General features: G+C 51.5%; 1 protein-coding gene across 1 annotated transcript in view; it reads right to left on the reverse strand.

The window, feature by feature from the left end:
• SPNS3 (SPNS lysolipid transporter 3, sphingosine-1-phosphate (putative)) overlaps nt 1–18,263 on the reverse strand; it is a 53,496-nt gene that overhangs the window by 22,042 nt on the left and 13,191 nt on the right. The window contains exons 4-9 of the mRNA XM_056126496.1: nt 17,772–17,908; nt 17,126–17,277; nt 16,233–16,299; nt 15,417–15,565; nt 14,493–14,645; nt 13,269–13,458 (exon numbers count right to left, since the gene is read on the reverse strand). Of these exons, the coding sequence (XP_055982471.1) occupies nt 13,269–13,458; nt 14,493–14,645; nt 15,417–15,565; nt 16,233–16,299; nt 17,126–17,277; nt 17,772–17,908 (848 nt within the window). The remainder of the gene's footprint in view (nt 1–13,268; nt 13,459–14,492; nt 14,646–15,416; nt 15,566–16,232; nt 16,300–17,125; nt 17,278–17,771; nt 17,909–18,263) is intronic.

Raw genomic sequence — 18,263 nt, forward strand, 5'->3', positions numbered from 1 at the left:
TTCAATTTATTCAGGCAAATTCACATAGGTTAATTAAAGATATTATATGTTTCCACTTAAATGGAATATTCAGAATAGACAAATCTATCAAAGGTGGAAAACAGATTAGTAGTTTCCCAGGGCTGGGAGAGAGAACAGTGAGGAGGGATTGGGGAGCGGCTGATAAGGGCTATGAAGCTTTTTTTCTGGGGTGATAAAAATGGTCAAAAGTTGATGACTAATGGGCACTGGTGGAGGGATGTTTATTTGATCATTGTATAATTGAAACCCAAGCACAAAAATTGTAAATCTACAACTGTACCTTATGGTGTTTCACTAAAAATAATTTTAAAAAGTGGGTGCAAAAAACAAAAAATAATAATAATAATAATAAATCAATGATTTCTTATGACTCTAAAAAAAAGTTGATGACTGTACAAGTCTGTGAATATACAAATTGAATTGTGTACTTTATATATATTTACTGGGCTTGGGGGGCACAGTCAGAAGTACTCAGGGGCTGATTTGACTCTTGGCTCAGAAGTGACCCCTGGCAATGTTCACGGAGCCATGTGTGGTATGTAGAATTCAAACCAGGGTCACAACCTCTGACAAGGAGAGTGCCTCACTTTCTGGCCCTAATTGTGCACTTTAAATGGGCAGGTCATATGATACATAAATTACATCTCAAAAAATCTGCTTTTAACATATTATCATATGACCTCAATTTCATAGAAATGTGTCTAAAAAATCTGTACATATGTATGTATGCATGTATATGTGTGTATATGTCCAGAAAGATACATAGAGAACAACACCATCTAATTAGTTTAAAAATGGAAGCAAATAAGATAAGATGCTAAGAGTAGTGTTTTCTTGGATTGGAGCAATAGTACAGCAGGTAGGGCACTTGCTTTGCACGCAGCAGACCTGGGTTCAATCTCCAGCACCCAATGTGGTCTGCTGAGCCCACCAGGAGTGATCCCCGAGCACAGAGCTAGGAGTAAGCCCTGAATACTACTGGGTGTGCCCACAAACACACAAAAAAGAGTTCACTCTAGGAGATAAGCATTGATTTCGTTTGTTTTTGTTTTGAGACCACATCCAGGGGTGTCAGGGTTACTCCTGGCTCTGCACTCAGGGGTCACTCATGGCTGTGCTCAGGGGACCGTAAGGGGTGCCGAGGACCTAACACAGCTCGGTTGTGTGCAGAGCAAGCACCCTTCCTATTGTGCTATCATTCCAGTCCCCTAATTATTGCTTTTTCCTTTGTGCTTTTCTGCTTTCGCTTTGATCCTTTTAACTTCCCGCACCTCCCCCAATAAAAATATGCAGGGTGGAAGGGGTGGCTGGGGCCCACTCTCAATTCCTATGTGGTAGCATTGCACAGACGCATCCTGCCACGCGGAGGGTTCCTGAGCTTCAGCCTTGTGCCCTCACCTCTTCCCTAGCTGAGCTTGCTCCCTGAATGAGCTCATCTCGTCTCATGGCTTTAAATAACGGCCTCGACCTCTCTCTTGAACTCCAGACTCATAGATCCAACTGCCTCTTACTGTCTCCAGTTCATTGTCTAAATGTGAAAAGCATCTTAAATTTAGCATGTCTAAAATTGAGTTTCTTTCTTTTCTTTTCTTTTCTTTTTTTTTCTTTTTTTTTTTTTTTTTTTTTGGCAGGGGGTAGGGTAGGTCCCACCCAGCGCTGCTCAGGTGCTCCTCCTGATTCTGCACTCAGGAATCACTCCTGGCTGTGCTTGCGGGACCATATGAGGTGCCAGGGATCTTACACAGGTCGATTGTGTGTAAGTAGGCACCCTACCCACTGTACCATTACCCCAGGCCCTAAAATTGAGTTTCTAGGGCCCAGGAGCTGGCTCAGAGGACTGGAGTGTACTCACTGCTCCACGCCGCAGGCCTCCTGGCACCTCATCAGGGACAGTACAAAAACAAAAACAATTACATTTCTAACCACACCCCTCCCTGGCCACCCCCACACCTCCCTCAGTCTTTTCCATCTCCATAGGTGGCAAGTCCAGGCTTCTAATTGCTCAGACCAAAAACCATAGTCACCCCAACGCCTCCCTCTCTCTCATTCTCCACACCCAACCCGTCAGGCAATCCTGTTGATTCTACTTCCAAAATACACCCAGACTGGTCACTTCTCCCCACTTCCTGCATAACCACTCTGGTCCAAGCCACAACCGCCTCCTGCCTCTATTATTGGAAAGCCTCCTGCCAGCTTCCCCAGTTTAGGTTGTTTATCAACTCTGCAGCCAGAGAGACCCTGTTAGCCCAAGTGAGGGGGAATTATAAAATGGCCCTCAGGGAGCATGCTTCTTGGTGGGCCACGCTCTTGGATAGCCCCGGTCCACAGCGAAACTGGCCTGGCCTTCCCCCAGTCAGATCAGAGGGAAATGGGAGTGTGCTATTGTTGGCCTCCGCTTTAAGAGACTTTGATGCTTCCTCTTCTGTCCTCTTGGAAAGTTGCCCTGAGACTGGCCAGGAAGAAGCCAGTCCAGCCTGGAGAAGTGGCATGGAGGAGGACCCAGCAGTCCCAGAAAACAGCCTGGCAGGAGAGAGGCCATCTAGACAGTCCAGTCTGGCCAATATTCCAGTTGGAGGCAACCACATGGGCAGCACCCAACAGCAGCCTCCAAGGTACCATACAGATACATAAGAAAGGAGAAACTGGACCTTGGGGTGTGGCTCAGGAATGGAGTAGACGCCTTGAGTGTGTAAGACCCCGAGTTTGATTCCTAGCACCACCTCATATCACTAAGTGGGTCCTCATATCACGGGATCATAACTGAGTGTATAACATCCTCCCCAATAGCTCTGAGACACACATACCCCAAAATATAATTTAAAAAATCAGGGATAGGGGAAACATACAGCCCCAGGTTTCCACCCTGAGACACTGGGAAAGCAAGTAGTAAACCTCACAACCATGGCCCAGACACCCATCCCACGATGACCATCACCGGGAGCCAAGCTGAGCCTTGTGAAAGAGAACCGTAGGGATTCTGTGGCACTGTCTTCACCAAAATGCCATTGTCATATATGTGTGTGTGTGTGTTTATTTTTTTTTTAAAGATGTAGAAACCTGCCCAACAGGCTCAAGAAGATGAGAACCAAAGGATGGAGGCTCCCATTAGTAAGTCCCATTAAGTTTCAACCCTTATCTGCCTCATCTTTACTTTTTTTTTTTTACTTTTTGGGTCACACCCAGCAATGCACAGGGGTTACTCCTGGCTCTGCACTCAGGAATTACTCCTGGCGGTGCTTGGGGGACCATATAGGATGCTGGGAATTGAACCCGGGTCAGCCGCGTGTAAGGCAACACCCTACCCGCTATGCTATCACCCATGTGTATGTGTTTAGCAGGAATCACACCAGTGGTGCTGGGGAAGAGCAGTGAGGGGAATCGTGAGAAGTCAGGAATTGAACTCAGGCCCTCATACATGCTAGCTGCTCTCCTCTGAGCTACCAGGCCCTATTTCAGAGGCTTAAACCATTATCAGTCACTACAAATACACAGTAACAGGCACATAAGTTCATTTTGCTCCTAAATGACAATAAGGAGCCAAAGTGGTAATAACTAGTAGTTTCAATTTTACAGCAGAGAAAATTGAGACTCCACAAGAACAAGATCTAACCACATATGAAGCTGGAGACATGGCACAGTGGGTAGGGCATTTGCTCTGCCAGCAGTAGACCCGGTTTGACCCCTGGGCCCCATATGGTCCCCTGAGCCCACCAGGAGTGATCCCTGAGCAGAGTCAGGAATAAGCCCTGAGCACCACGAGCTGTGGCCCCCAAACAAAACAAACAGCAAAGATCTAGCCACACAGCTAGTAATCAAAGAAGTAGAAATGACGTCCATGTCATGCAGCCTCACTCCCATCCCTGATTTCCAACACGCCATCTGGACCACAAAGCCCACCATGACAAAGACCGCTCAGTGCTTCCCTCCCATCACAGGCCGGTGACAGTGGAGCCACCACCACGGGTTCAGCCTCAGCCCCGAGCACAAATCCCTTCTCCTCTGCTGAAGGGCAGCAGTACTGGGAAGAAGGCCAGCGGAAAGGGTGTAAGCCAAGACCTGCTGTGAGTGTCTGGATCCTAATGAACAGCTGAGAGGTCCACTCCCTACCAGGGAGGGAAGCAGTGAAAGCTTCTTCATTCAGGTGGGCCGCCAGACTTGGATGCCCCATGGAAGGCCTAGCTAAGACTGTACATGCTCAGGGAACCTCCTGGCCATGAAACATCAGTACGATTTGGCTCCTACTTCAGGAAAGTTGGGGGTAGACACACAAAATCATTAAAGAAAAAAAAAAACCCTCTTTTTTTCTAAAATTCTGAAAGTAACATAGGTGTAAAGGTGAGCTGTGTGTGTGTGTGTGTGTGTGTGTGTGTGTTTGTTTTGTATCCCCATATCCCCACATTATTGAAAGCATGGGATCCAAATGAGAATAATTAAATTAAAAACTTATCTGTCAAGGGGCTGGAGTGATAGCACAGCGGGGAGGGTGTTTGCCTTGCACACAGGCGACCCAGGTTTGATTCCCAGCATCCCATATGGTCCCTCGAGGACTGCCAGGAGTAATTCCTGAACGTAAAACCAGGAGTAACCCCCGTGCATCACCTGGTGTGACCCAAAAAAGAAAAAAAAAAGTATCTGTCGAGGCCAAAGTGATAGTACAGTGGGAAGGGCGTTTCCGTTTGCCTTGTACATGGTTGACCCAGGTTCAATCCCCAACATCCCATATGGTCCCTTGAGCTCCACCAAAAGTAATTCCTGAGTGCAGGAATTCCAGGAGTAACACTGAGCATCACCAGGTATGACCCCAAAACAAAAACCAAAAAAAAAAATTATCTGTCAAGTAGTCAGTTTGGAGGGCAGGAGGAAACCTAGGGCCATTGTGGATCGATTGGGTCGTGGGGTGGTGGGGTTGGAGGTGGAATAATTGTATGCCTGAAATCCTATTATTTAAAAACTTTGTAAATATATCATCTAAATAAAAATTAAATTTAAAAAACCTTCTTTCCATGCAATGCAACTATAGCCACAAAAGCTATGGAAGAAAAGCTCTCTTCAGCTAAAGACCCACACACCCCACACAAGCATCTGCATGCTGACACACATGGACATGCACAGATATACATGCAAAGGACACATGCATACTTGTGTATCTATATGGACAGAACATGATGCTACTTCAGTAGACATACAGCACAACTGCACATACACAGAGGTAGATTGCACAGAGTACACAACACTCACATTCACAGACCTAAATTTGATCACACTTTGAATCGTACACACATTATCACAGAGATCTACATTCCCATGGTTCTTTTCCCAGAAGATCTTGGAAATTATCCATTTCTCCAGGTCTTGCAGAAAAAGTCCAGGAAGAGGGTCAGAGACACATGCTTCACACCAGCTTCAATCCCCAGCACTACACACTTCTGAGCACCACCAAATGCAGAACCAGGAATAGCCCTTGATCACTGCTGCATGTGGGAGTAAAAGAACAAGACCTTTTGGCTTTCAAATTTGAGATACTGAAGGAAAAGAAGGAGGGGAGGGAAGGAAGGGAGGGAGGGAGGGAGTGAGGGAGGGAGGGAGGGAGGGTGGAAGGAAGGAATAAAGGGAGGGAGGAAGGGAGGAAGGGAGGGAGGAAGGAAGAGAAGGAGGGAGAAAATGAGGGGAGGAGGGAGGAAGGAAGGGAGGGAGGGATGGAGGGAGGGAAGGAGGGAGGGAGGGAGGGAGGGAAGGAGGGGAGCAGGGAGGAAGGAAGAGAGGGAGAGAAGGGGGAGAGAAGGAGGAAGAGGGAGGGAGGGGGAAGGAGGGAGGGGGAGGGAGGGAAAGAGGGAGGGAGAGGGGAGGGAGGAGTGAAAAACTAGTAAATGCTAATTCCTCAAACCCATTCGGACTCCTTTCTGATACTGATTTCCATAGTTCCCAAAACCTAATGACCTTCTCTTCCTTCCTCCCTCCCTTCATGGGAGACTGCAGTCAGTTCCCACTCACCAAAGTTTTAGGAGTGACATCATGTCCTGTGGATGCCAGGCTCCTACAACTTTCACTAACACCTCCAGCTGGATGTCGACCTCCCACCACACACTTAGAACGCGCAAAACCAGAATGTTCATCTTCCCCTTAACCTTGCTATTCCTGTCCACTTTGTAACTCATCACTATCCTCTCCCCACTTCAAGGTCAACAGTCCTAGAATTCACCTTTGACTTATTTCTCTCCTATCACACCGAATCCTTCAGAAAACTCCGATAGCTTTTCTGCCAAGTCTACCAGACTCACTTCTCGCCACATCTGCTGCTGCCATGCTGGTCCACACCCCATCTCCCACCTGCTTGGGTTTGTGCCCTTGCCCAATCCCACCTTCCATGTGAATCTATTATCAAAAGAGAGCAAGAGGAATCTTGCTAAAAATGTGCCAAATAGCAGAAAAGTTTTAGAAATCAATAAAAACCAAAAATTGTAAGCATAATTGACAAATATTTAGTAAAACTGAGCATAAAAGAGTGGGGTGGGGAGAAAAAACTCAAATTACTGGACTTCAGAGATAACACGGAGGAATGAGCACACGTTTTACATGCAGGAGGTCCAGGTGCAATCCCAGCCCCACATGGTCTTGTGAGTACTATCAGGAGAAATTCCTGAGCACAGAGCCAAGAAGTCGGCCCTGAGCACTGCAACGTGTGATCCCAAATAAAATAAAACCAACCAAAGTGAAAGACTCAAATTACGAAAATGAAGAAGGAAAGGGGACACATCACTCCTGACCTTACAAAAATTTAAATTACAAGAATTATAATGAGCAGCTGTATACCAACAAATTAGTTTGACCAAAAGAAATGTATAAATTTCTACAACAATGCAAGCTACCAAAATTGACTTAAAAAGAAATTTAAAGTCCTGATTGACCTACAACAAGTAAATATTGAGTCAGTAATCATAAAACTTCCTAGCAACAAAAGCCTAGAACAGATGGCTTCACTGGTGAATTCTAACAAACATCTAGAGATGAATTAACACAAATTCTTCCAAAAATTGGAAGAGAAAGGAACACTTGTCAACTCATTCTATGATACAAAAACCAGATAAAAACATCATAGGGAAACTACAACATTTTTTGTGAATACAGATGCAAAAATCCTCAGCAAAATATTAGCAAGCTAATTAAGCATCACAAAAAAAATCACTATAGATTATGACCAAAAGAGAGTTGGAACACAAGGTTGGTTAAACACACAGATACCGGGGCTGGTTCAAAGGACTGGGAGTATGTGTTGTACATGCAGGAACCCGGATTTGTTCCCAGCACCACATGGTCTTTTCAGCATTTCTGCTTGGGTCCCCTAAACAAAACGAACCTCCACCCAAATGAAAATCAACATAATATACCACAAGAATAGAATGAAGAGGGCTAGAGAGATACAGGGGCTCAGGTGCTTGCTTTGCACACCGTCAGCCGGTTTAATCCCCAGCACCACATCTGGTTCCCCAGAAGTAATCCCTGAGCACTGCTGAGTGTGACCCCTAAACCGTAAGGAACAATAATAAGAGTGATAATGACAAACCATATACTCACCTCCACAGGATGCAGAAGACAGCCAGATCTCTGCATCCCCAGAGTCAGCCCCACTCCCAGTACAAGACTCTCAACATCTATCTGATGCCCACGGGCCCTGTGTGATCTCTCCCTCAACACCTGACTGTCCTCTCCCTCTGTCACCTCACTCCACATGCCCCAGTGCCTTCGCTGCGATTCCTGTATGCCCCCAGGGACACTCCGACTTCAGATCCTGTGACTGCTGTTCCTTCGGCCACGAGCAGGGCTGCCCTGAAGCTCCACACCACTCACTCCCACACCTCTCGGCTCTGTATTCAGCTCTGTGAACCACTCTGGCCACCTGAGAATAAACTGCAGCCCTCTCCCCCTCCACATCCACACACACCCTGTCTTCCTCCTTCACCCCACTTTCCTAAGCCTGCATTATCATAAGTTCACTAGAAGGAATCTTAAATCTGGGCAGGATCAATAGCGCAGTAAATAGGGCACTTGCCTTGAACGCAGCTGACCCAGGTTGGAACCCTAACACCCCATATAGTCCTCTGAGTCCCTCCAGGAGTGATCCCTGAGCACAGAGCCAGAAGTCAGCCCTGAGCACCGCTGGGTGTAGCCCAAAACTAAACAAAGCAAAAATCTCAAATCTTGCTTAATTCTCTTGCTTGGTGTGAATCTCCCCAGACTAGAAGGTAAGACGGAGAGATCATCAGCTACCATCCAGATCGCACAGCTTTTTGTACCCAAAGGGAGAAACATGATGCCCGCCATAGCCACGCCACTGGACCTCGCGCCAGGCTGTTTCACTTGGGTGCCCCAGAAGGGGGTGGGTGAGAGCCCTCCCTGCCCCAAGGGACCCAGCCCCTGCAGCTCTAAACCTCCAGAACCCGACCACTGCCACACTCAAGGCCACTCCCCACACACTCGAGCAGAGCCTCACACATGAGTGAACCTATTCCTGGACTGTGGCCGCATTTTCGGCCACACGACACATCATAAGACACTCCCTAGCCATTCTTCAAGAGTACCACACCACATTTGATGGGGTTCAAATAGCAGGCAACCAATCATAGAGGGAAATATATATATATATTTTCAGATATATATATGTATATATAAGGAGGTTCACTCAACCTTTAACAGCATATTGGTGATATCCTAAAGAAGGTCTTAATGGCCCCTGCCAAAATAGAACAATCTTCACAGTTTCCTCTGTGGATACTTTGTTGTAGCATTTTCAGCTGTTTTTTATAACAAACAATACAAAATGTATTATTTCAGTTGTGCTTTGGGACAGGAATTGGGGCTTGGGATGAAACATTCCAAATATGGTGGTGGGAAGGTGTAATGGTGCTGGGATTGGTGTCTGAATATTAAATGTAATCGAATATTATGAACTACATTATAAAAGAAAAAAAATTTTAAAAAGAGGTAAGACAGAGAGAGAGACAGATTGGGGGCTTTTTTTTTATGCACAGCTGCATTTTCAGCCTGTAAATGAGCAAGTCAATTTAGAGACTCACTCCCCCACCACCACCCCCCCCCCCCACACACACACACACACACACACTTGTTGGATAGACACATGGGTGCAAATATCTGATCCCTCAACCATTCTCTCAGACACAGGGATGACTCCTCCTCACCCCAAGTGCCTGGCACTCTTTATGGAGTATTGAGAAAGACCGGGAGCAACAGAGAGGAGAAGTCTCTGGGACCCAAGGAAATCAGGATTGAGCATGGGGAGAGAGGACCAGGCCTAGCAGTCAGCAAAGACCATGCAGAGAAGGTGCACAGGTGCCCTCAGATTCTGGGCTGACTTGGGCAGGAGTGGGGGGGCAGCGGGAGGGTCTGGGCAGGGGAGCATGGGGTGGGTTCCAGGAATAGGGAGAGAGCCTCTGTGGCAGGATTTCAGGGAGATAAGGCCACTAAGAGTCCAGAACATCCAGGATAAGGAGTTGGACTTAGTTCCAGAAGCACCAGGAAGCCATGGAAGGTTTTCAGGTGAGGAAAGTATGCAAGGCCACAGATCTCACAGATGGTGGTGAGTGAGCAGGAAGGTCTGAGCACCAGGAAACAGCTCCTTCAATCGGCCGTGTTTGAGCCAAAGCAGGACAGAGGGGGCTAAAGACAAGAGCAGGTGCGACGGGGTGAAGACTGACACATGAGGGGCAGAGGGGAGTAGGAGGCTGAAACTCAAACAAGAAATTCCCACAAGCTCTCAAAGTCATAGACAGAACCCTGACCCGGACCTGCGGCGGGAGGCCTGCGAGGAGCCCCAGGTCAGGATGTCCAGTGCAGCTGGGCCGCCTGTCAGGCCCATGTGTGAGCTTCCCAGCACTGGAGGGGAGTCACATCCGCACCCACCTTCCTGCTCCGGCCCTCACCCTGGGAGCAGGGCTCGATCAGAGTTCCTCCAGCTGTCTTTGTCAGCCAAGAGGCAAAGTCACTTCTAGAGGAAGCATCAGCTCTGGAGAAGTGCCAGGCTGCAGGAGGGGAGACAGCTGTGTCCCCAAAACACAGCCAAGGAGCCACCTACCAGAGCCAAGACAGTGGCAGAAGCAGAGCTGGCAGGGGGTGCACAGCTCCAGCCAACAGAGGGACAGGCCTTGACCGGGGCCTCCATCTGCCGGGGCCCCCACCTGACTGCAAGTCAGCGCATCCAGTCCTCCCTGCCGGGCTGGAAATGATGGACCCCACACCTCTCCTGCTCCCTCAGCCAATGAGAGAAGGGTTTCCAATCTTCTCTGTGGTTTTTGTTGTTAGGTTTTTTTTTTGGGGGGGGGGGCACATCCAGCAGTACGCAGGGCTTACTCTTGGTTCTGTGCTCAGAGAACACTCCTGGTGGGCTCAGGGGGATCATAGCAGGTGGAGGCTTGAACACAGATTGGCACATGCAAGGCAAGCACCCTACCTGTTGTACTATGGCTCTGGCCCAAGGCTCTCCACCTTCTTACACCTTCTGACCAGTGTTGGCCCCACCAGACAGCTGGAACGTCCGTTAAGTAGCAGTGATGGTTTTGTGACCACCAGGATATGTCTGCTCCGTACCAACAAGTGTCAGTGAATTAAGGAACACAGACTCTGGAGCTGAGTTTGGGTTTTGTCTGTCACTTTGTTTGTTGCTGCCTCTGGGCCTGTTTGTCCATCTGTGGAAGCACAGACACCCTTCCTGAGGGCACTCTAAGGGTGAAGTCAGAGCATATGGAGAACGGGTGGTAGCAGGCTTTTCTGCTGTCTTTTCAGCTAAAGACCAAGGCTGAGGTCCAGAGGTGAGAAGCACCGACACCTTAAGAGAGGTGCCGATCACACCCTGGGGAGCTGGAAGGGCGGCTATTCAGACACAGAACTGGCCAGTGTGGCCATTGTCTTGTAGAGAAGACGGTTGAAGAATAGAGAGGTTCCATAGCCCCTACACATACATACACACATACCTACATACAAACACATGCACATGCCCACACACAAGCACGCACATCACAAATGCACACACGCATGCACAGTGAGTGCAGTACCTCCAGGAAGGACACCAGCTTTCCTCCCAGGCTGGCCCTTCTGCATCAGGGCCCTGAGGGGCACTTACAGTGTACCCTCACATCATCTGGAAGTGTGGCTCCGAGCTGTCTGGAGACACGGTGTCTAGGCCCAGAGCGGGAGGTGGGCAGGGGCCAGAGCAAACAGCCAACAGTGTCAGGGTGAAAAGAGCTGATGTTAGGGGGTGGGGGGTGCAGGGGACAGCTGTCTTAAAGACACTCCATGGGCTCAGATGAGCACCAGAGGGAAGACAGTTTGGGGGTTCAGGCTTAGGGGACTTGTGAGGGAAGTGCCACAGGATACCTGCCCAAGGTGATAGGGTCTAGCAAAAAGATCTAGAAAAGCTGCCCCTTCAGAAGACAGGACAGAGTGACCATGTCCCAGCAAAAAAGAAGCGGACAGTGCAGAGCCGCCAGGCCCACAGCAACTTCCCCAGAGGAGTCAGCCAGCCTGGGGGCAGCTGCACAGGGGGGCACTAGCTTCCAGTCCCTTTCTGTCATTTGCTTGTTTGTGTTTTCCCTTTGTGGAGGGGGTACTATACCCAGCAGGGCTTGGAGGTCCTTCCTGACAGTGCTTGGGGACTTTAGACAGTGCCAGGCCTGAATGAGGGTCAGCCATACTCAGAGCAAGTGCCTTAACCTCTGCACTCTCTCTGCCCTGGTCCCTTCTGATCCTCTTTCCTTGCCTGCCCATCACTAGGGCATCAAGATGGAACCAGCAGGACTGTACCAACTAGAGCTCCCTATCTCCCCAGTGCCATTTTCAGGACTTGGATAGAGGTTGGATTTGGAAGGAGAACCAAAGTTTTTATTTAAAAACTAACAACAGGTTATTCACGTGTGAGGCTGGGAAGGTGCTAGGGGACACCCTCCACACGGTAGAACAGAAACACTACTGCATTGCCTTCCAGGTTCAGCCTGTCCATGATCTGCACAGGCCAGAGCAAGGGCAGCTGGGTCTGCAGCACTGGGATCCCAGGGCCTCGGGGCAAGGCAGACGGAGGGGAGTTGGAGTCTAGCTGGACGATGGGCAGGTACCAGCTTCTAAATGCCAGCAGCCTTTCTCTGTTAGGTGGGACAGGCAGGCCCGGGGCTTTGGAGAGCCAGGGATATGGTTGCTCATACATAGGGGTATGTGTGTGTCTGTGTGTGTCTGTGAGTATGTGTCTGTGTGTGTCTCTGTGTGTGTCTCTGCGTGTGCATCTGTGTGTGTCTCTCTGTCTGTATGTCTCTGTGAGTATGTCTGTGTATATCTGTGTGTATCTCTGTGAGTGTGTCTCTGTGTGTCTGTGTGTGTGTCTGTATGTGCCTGTGTGTGTCTCTGTGTGTCTGTCTGTGTGTGTTTCTGTGTCTGTGTGTGCAGGCATGCACATAGCCCCACCTATATACCACAGTTCCTGGTGGAACCCTAGTAAGCACTGAGCCCATGTGGGAAAAGTCAACTCTGACATGAGGACGGAGCAGTCTGGAGGCTCCTGGGAGGAGGTGGCCTTTGTGTAGGGTCTGGCCCAAAGACTTCAGGAGAGGAAGACGCGGCAGTGCAGTCCCTTGCAGGCTGGGAGGAGGGAACCCGTGTCTCTGCGATAGCCAGAGTACGAGGTCCTCTGAATGGTGGGATGTGGTTCTGGGAAATGTGGCATTTACTGGGCTGTCTCCTTTTAAGTAAGATCTACACTGGCCACAGCCAACCTTGGCCTCCCTTCACACATCTGCAACCAGGGAAGAGTCACTCAGCTTCACCTCAGACTCCTGTTACGTCCTGGGATCAATGAGGTAATTCCATCAGCCCAAATCAAAGCACTTAGAGGGGAGTGCTGAGGACACACTGAAGCGTCAGAGAGCTCTTCCTAGCGTTCCGCTCTCAGCAAGCCAAAGTGCTCCCATCAGAGAAATGGTGATAAGAGGCTCCAGGTAGATGGAGTAACAGAAATACAACATATAAATAAAACCCAACAAGAGGCTGAGACTGGGGATCCAGGGACAAGGCCTTGCACATGCAAGGCCCTAGGTTCAATCCCCAGGACTGCTTGATTCCCCCTCAAAGCACCACTGATCTAGGGTGGTCCCCACAATAACTAAAAAATAAAAGTGGCACAAGCCTAAGCTGTGAGAACAGAAGTTGCTTCCCCACCTGCCCAGCCCGCCCCTGAAGGAACCTTCACTTACATAGGAGGCCCAGAGCGTGGTGGGGGCCAGGATGAGCGCCAGGTAGAGGCAGGGGGCCGCAGCCAGCAGACTGGAGGCACAGAGGAGGGGCTCGGCCCTGGGGTTGACTTTCTTGTATCTCCTTGAAGCCTCTGCCCCTAGGACGACCCCAAAGATGCCCGTCACAACAGTCAGCGCTCCAAAAATCAGGCTGATGGCCAAGAGGAGAGAAGGGGTGGTCATGGGTAGCTGTTGCAGATGGGGTCGGGCTGCTAAGGCCTAATCCCCCAGTCCCAGGGACAGGATCTGATACCTACAAGAAATGCTGAAGGGGGGACCCTTCCTAGGGTCTGGGACTCTTCAGGAGCCCATAGACTCACCTCCCCATCCCCTTTTCTGCCCCACCTGGGGATGCCTTTGGCCATGGATGCTCCACTGAGCACCCCAACACCTGTTACACTTCATCTCCAATGATCTTCCCCACCCTCTACCACCCAAAACTTTCCCAACTCTAATTTCTAAATCTAGGGTCCCCCAAGGCCCTAATCCCTTACAGCTCCCAAACCTAAGGGGAATTGATGCAAGCTACCTTCCATTTCCTGGACTCCCCAGTAGCTGTGGCCCTCTCTGGACACTATCACCACGACACTCGTGTCCCATCCTCCCTCCATCCATCATCACCTCTCAGGCAGCCCCTCCAGAGCACCCAATGCCTCCCGCCCCCCAGATTCATTTCAGATCCTCTTGTCTCTTGTGTCCTCCCGCAGATGGACATAAGTGCCTTCCAGGGCAGCTGCTGACCAGGCCCTCACCCAGAGCTGCCACTGTCCTGCCCACGCTGCCCTCACATGTTCTACCAGCTTTCCCGTGCCCACAGCTCCGGGCCCCTGTCACTGAGCTTTGTGTGCTTGAGCTTTAAGGTATCCCCAACCCTCCCCAGCCTCTGAGCAGTGTGGACTGTGGCTCAGCCCCATCAAGTGACCCCCAAGTCCAGGGTAAATGCTCCCCACTTTGAGTCCTGATCTGAACTGGCCTGGGCAGATTCTCAAACACTTCATGAGACTTTGGCTTGATTATTCAATGTCACAGGGTGAATGGGCCTCCTGGGGGAACACCCCAAATCCCAGAAACTCAGCAACCTGGAGGTTCTATAAAGCTGACAAGGTGTACACTGACCCCCTGCATGACCTACCTACAGCTTCCCCACCCAGGTGGGAGCCCAGACCCTCCCAGAGCCCCTCTCACCTGTCTTGGCTGTCGCATGGCTCCTGGATGCAGGGCAGTTGCAGCCCATGTACCACACGTGCCTCGAACAGAAACTTGGGGGCCCAGAAGCCCAGAGCACCAGTCACAAAGGCCATGGCTGTCACGCCCAGGGTGGACCACACGAAACTCCAGCTGCAAGAGAAGGCACCCTGGTTGCACCCAGGAGGGGTGGGCTGGGGTGGGCTCATCCTTTCCCAGCTGCGGCACCCCACAGCTTCCAGCACCTTCCACGCCCTGAGCACCTCCCAACCCAGCTCTGTCTCCTGAGCCTTCGCCCTTCCTCCTCCTCCTCCTCTCTACAGTACCAAAGCTCCTGCCCTGAAGGGCCCAAAGCTAACCCCATGCTCTCCAGAAAACCACATTGCAGCCCTGACCTCGCTTCCTCTGCTGCACCCCTGTGTGCTAGGGACAGTCACAGAGTGAGGTGGGAGTGGCCCGGGGGGGCCTGCGCCGCTGTCAGCCTACTCGACCATGCCTGGACAGGGAATGGATGCCCCACAGCCTGCATAAACAAGCAGTGAACTCCTGGCATTTTCCCAGCAGCCCTGAGAAGCAAGCAAGGTTGGAGAATTCTGTTCATTGAATCCCTGAGACTCCCGGTCTCAGGTCACTCAGGGATAAAGCGATGGCAGAGCCAAGGTTGGAGCTCAGGCCTCCAGCCTCCTTCCCTCCCTTCATCCCTCCCTCCCTCCCAGCCCCGCAGACCGCTGTGGGGTCTGAACCACAAAAGGAACAGTGGCTTCATTTGACTTTTGTTAGTGAGGTGGAGCTCAGAGGAAGGGGATTATGAACATTGGAACAGTGAGGGAGGGCTTCCTGGAGGAGGAGAGAGAAGCTCAATGGCACTGGGACTGACCGATCCGAAGGCTTGGGCAGCATGCTGGGTACATCAGGGACACTCACTTTCTTGCCAGGTATCTGACATCTTGAAACCAGCTGCTCCTCAGGCCCCCGACGACCACCTCCTCCTGCTTCTCAGATGCCCCCTGGGGCGGGTCTGGCACAAGCCCAATCAACAGGACAAAGGCTATGGCTTCCAGGCAGGGTGTGGTCTGAGGGAGAAGATGAGGGAAGCACAGGGGGCGTGTCTTCCACTCTGGGGTCCTGGGGTAACTGGGCTCTGTGGCCCCCTCTGTGTCCTGGTGGGCAGGCCTGGGCTTAACTCCAGGGTTTAGGTTCTATGGAGCTGAACAGGCCACCAATTCTTACCCATCATCCCCCCCAAGTACAGCCTCTTGGGGATGAATGGGGTTCCCCGAGGCCCCTGGGGGAACATCATCCTTCAGGGTCACTGCCTGAGAACGAGAGCTTGACTGCTGCAGCTCTCCTACGCAACACCCAAGTAACTTTCCTCTTTCCGCATCCCCCCCCCCCCCGCCCCCGCCCTGTCAAGCCTGCTGCGTGCTTCCCTTGTTTGTTAAGATGCCACTGGGCAGCGTTTACTGCCCCCCTACCCTCACAGGTGAGCGAGTAAGTTCCCAAGCAGAGGCCACTTGCTCGAAGTGGCACAGTCATAAACTGCGTGGTCAGAAGCAGAAGCCAGGGCTGCACTTCCAAGGCCCATGTTCCAGGCGAGATCCCAGAGGTTTGATGCTGCCGACGTCAGACCACCACCCCCATGGCGCCGGGTGCAGTGCCAAGTGGCAAAGGCCACTCCAAGCTGGAAAGTCCCGGCCTGCCCAGAGGGAAACAGAGGAAAGGAAAGGAAGCTGGACTCACTCGGAGGGCCCAATGCCAGTCCCCAGTCAGTTTCGTCATGGCCGACCCCAGCACGTAGCCCAGACCACTGCAAAGAGGCAAGGAAAATGGGCAGTGAGAACAGGGGCCAGTCCAGGGTCCCCAGGCCAGTCTGACCTGGGGACCCCCACCCCAGGGAGCCAGCTTCCGCAGCTCAGGGCCCTTTCACTGTGCAAAGTGAGCACATGAGCCCCAGATGGCCACTGCCCTTGGTCAAGTCATCAGTGACCTCTGGCTCCCGGCCTATCCCCAGAAACTCTGTGCACTGCCTCCCTGGATGAGGACAACCCCCATCCCACCCCATCCAGGGCTCCACACGCCTGCACCAGGCAATCTCAGGAAACCTGGGTCAGAGCTCAGGGATCTAACTGCAAATCCCAGCACATCTCCCCACCTCCTTTCCAGCGGGACTGTGCTACAGGGCTGAGCTTTCTCACCCCTACTAGGCCTGGGCCAGCCCCTAGGAGCATCCTTGGTACTGCTAAGCCTCACTACGCCAACCATCAGCATGACCATTCCTGTTTACAGAGGAGGAGACAGCGGCTTGGAAAGGCAAAGGGACACACCAAGGAAGTGCTGGGATTCACATCCCAGCCACTCTGACCTGATCTCTCCTACCTCCAGCCCAGCCCCTGTTCTCACGCCTGTAGTGCTTTTTTGTTGTTTTTGGATCTCACCAGCAATGCTCAAGGGACTGCTTATGGCTCCATGCTCAGAAGTCATTTCTGTTGGTGCTTAGGACCAAAGCCTGTGCTGGGAATCGAATCAGGATTGGCCGAGTGCAAGAAAAGCACCTTTGTCCCTTTGCTGTCTCTCTGACCCCCAACTGCGCTCCCACTTACCCCCAGGGGAGGCAGATCAGGGGGGAGACCAACCTTCCAACTGGGATGAAGATGTAGAAGACAGCCAGCACCCGGGTCCGCTGGTCCTTCACGAAGAGGTCGCCCAGGACAGTGGGGGCTATGGTAGAGAAGCTGGCCGTGCCGGTGCCCACAATGCCCCGGGACAGGAAGAAGAGCCAGGAGTGCTGGACCAGAGTGCACAAGATCTTGGTGAGCCCAAAATATATCTCACAGGATGAGGGATACACACGTTTGTCAGAGAGGCCAAGAAGAACTGGTAACTTATACGCCCAGAAGAAGAGGGGGCTCCTGGTCAGGGCTACAGACACCTGAATAGCCTCGCCACCCGATCTCCCCAAAATCACACAGGTGCCCTCTACTGGTGCTGGTAGTCATCGCCCGTCCATACCCAGAGGAGCCCTTAGCCTGATCTAAGCAGGCCAGCTCCCAGGACGGCTGCGGTTCCCCGGGCTCAGAGAAGGGGACAGCAGGAGGGACAAGGAAGAAAAGGTTCTTTAAAGAAAGTCTTAACATGCCTTTCTCGGCCCAAGTTGACGACCCTGGGGCAGCCTGGAGCCCAGAACACAGCAGAAACAACCCCACCAGCCCCTGCTGGGGCTGAATGTGGGAGGAAGCAGGTGGCAGCAGGGCCCGGGCTGGTGCAGCGGGAGGCACCTACCTGGGGGGAGATGAAGGAGCTGGCAAGGCCTGCCCCAGACCAGAGCAGGAGCCCGAAGCTCAGGATGGCCTTGCGGCTGTGACGGTCACCCAGGTAGCCAAACACAGGCGCGGACAGCAGGAGGCAGCCGATGAAGACTGAAAGAGAGACGCAGGAGCTAACATGCAGCCCCCACCCGGCAGGTGGGCAGAGAAGAACGGGCTTGACTCAGATGCTGCAAGTTGGCATCTGAGACCAATGGCCAGGAGAAGCAAAAGATATGGTGAAGCCCCCTATGCTCACAACACAAAAAACCCACTGTGCAGAGTCAGGGGTCTGGGAAGAGGTGAGGTGGGAGTGCCTGCGTCCCCAGCTCTGCTGTTTGTTCGCTGTGCAGCCTTGGGGGACTGGTTCCATGCACGTCACCCCAACATTGCAATTGACGACACTCCCCCTAAGAGGCTGTATCCAGGTGAGTGGCCGCAACATGCCCATACCTGGGCTTCAGAGCCC

The sequence above is a fragment of the Sorex fumeus genome, unplaced genomic scaffold (assembly GCF_029834395.1).
Source record: "Sorex fumeus unplaced genomic scaffold, SorFum_2.1 ptg000063l, whole genome shotgun sequence".
NCBI lineage: Eukaryota > Metazoa > Chordata > Mammalia > Eulipotyphla > Soricidae > Sorex > Sorex fumeus.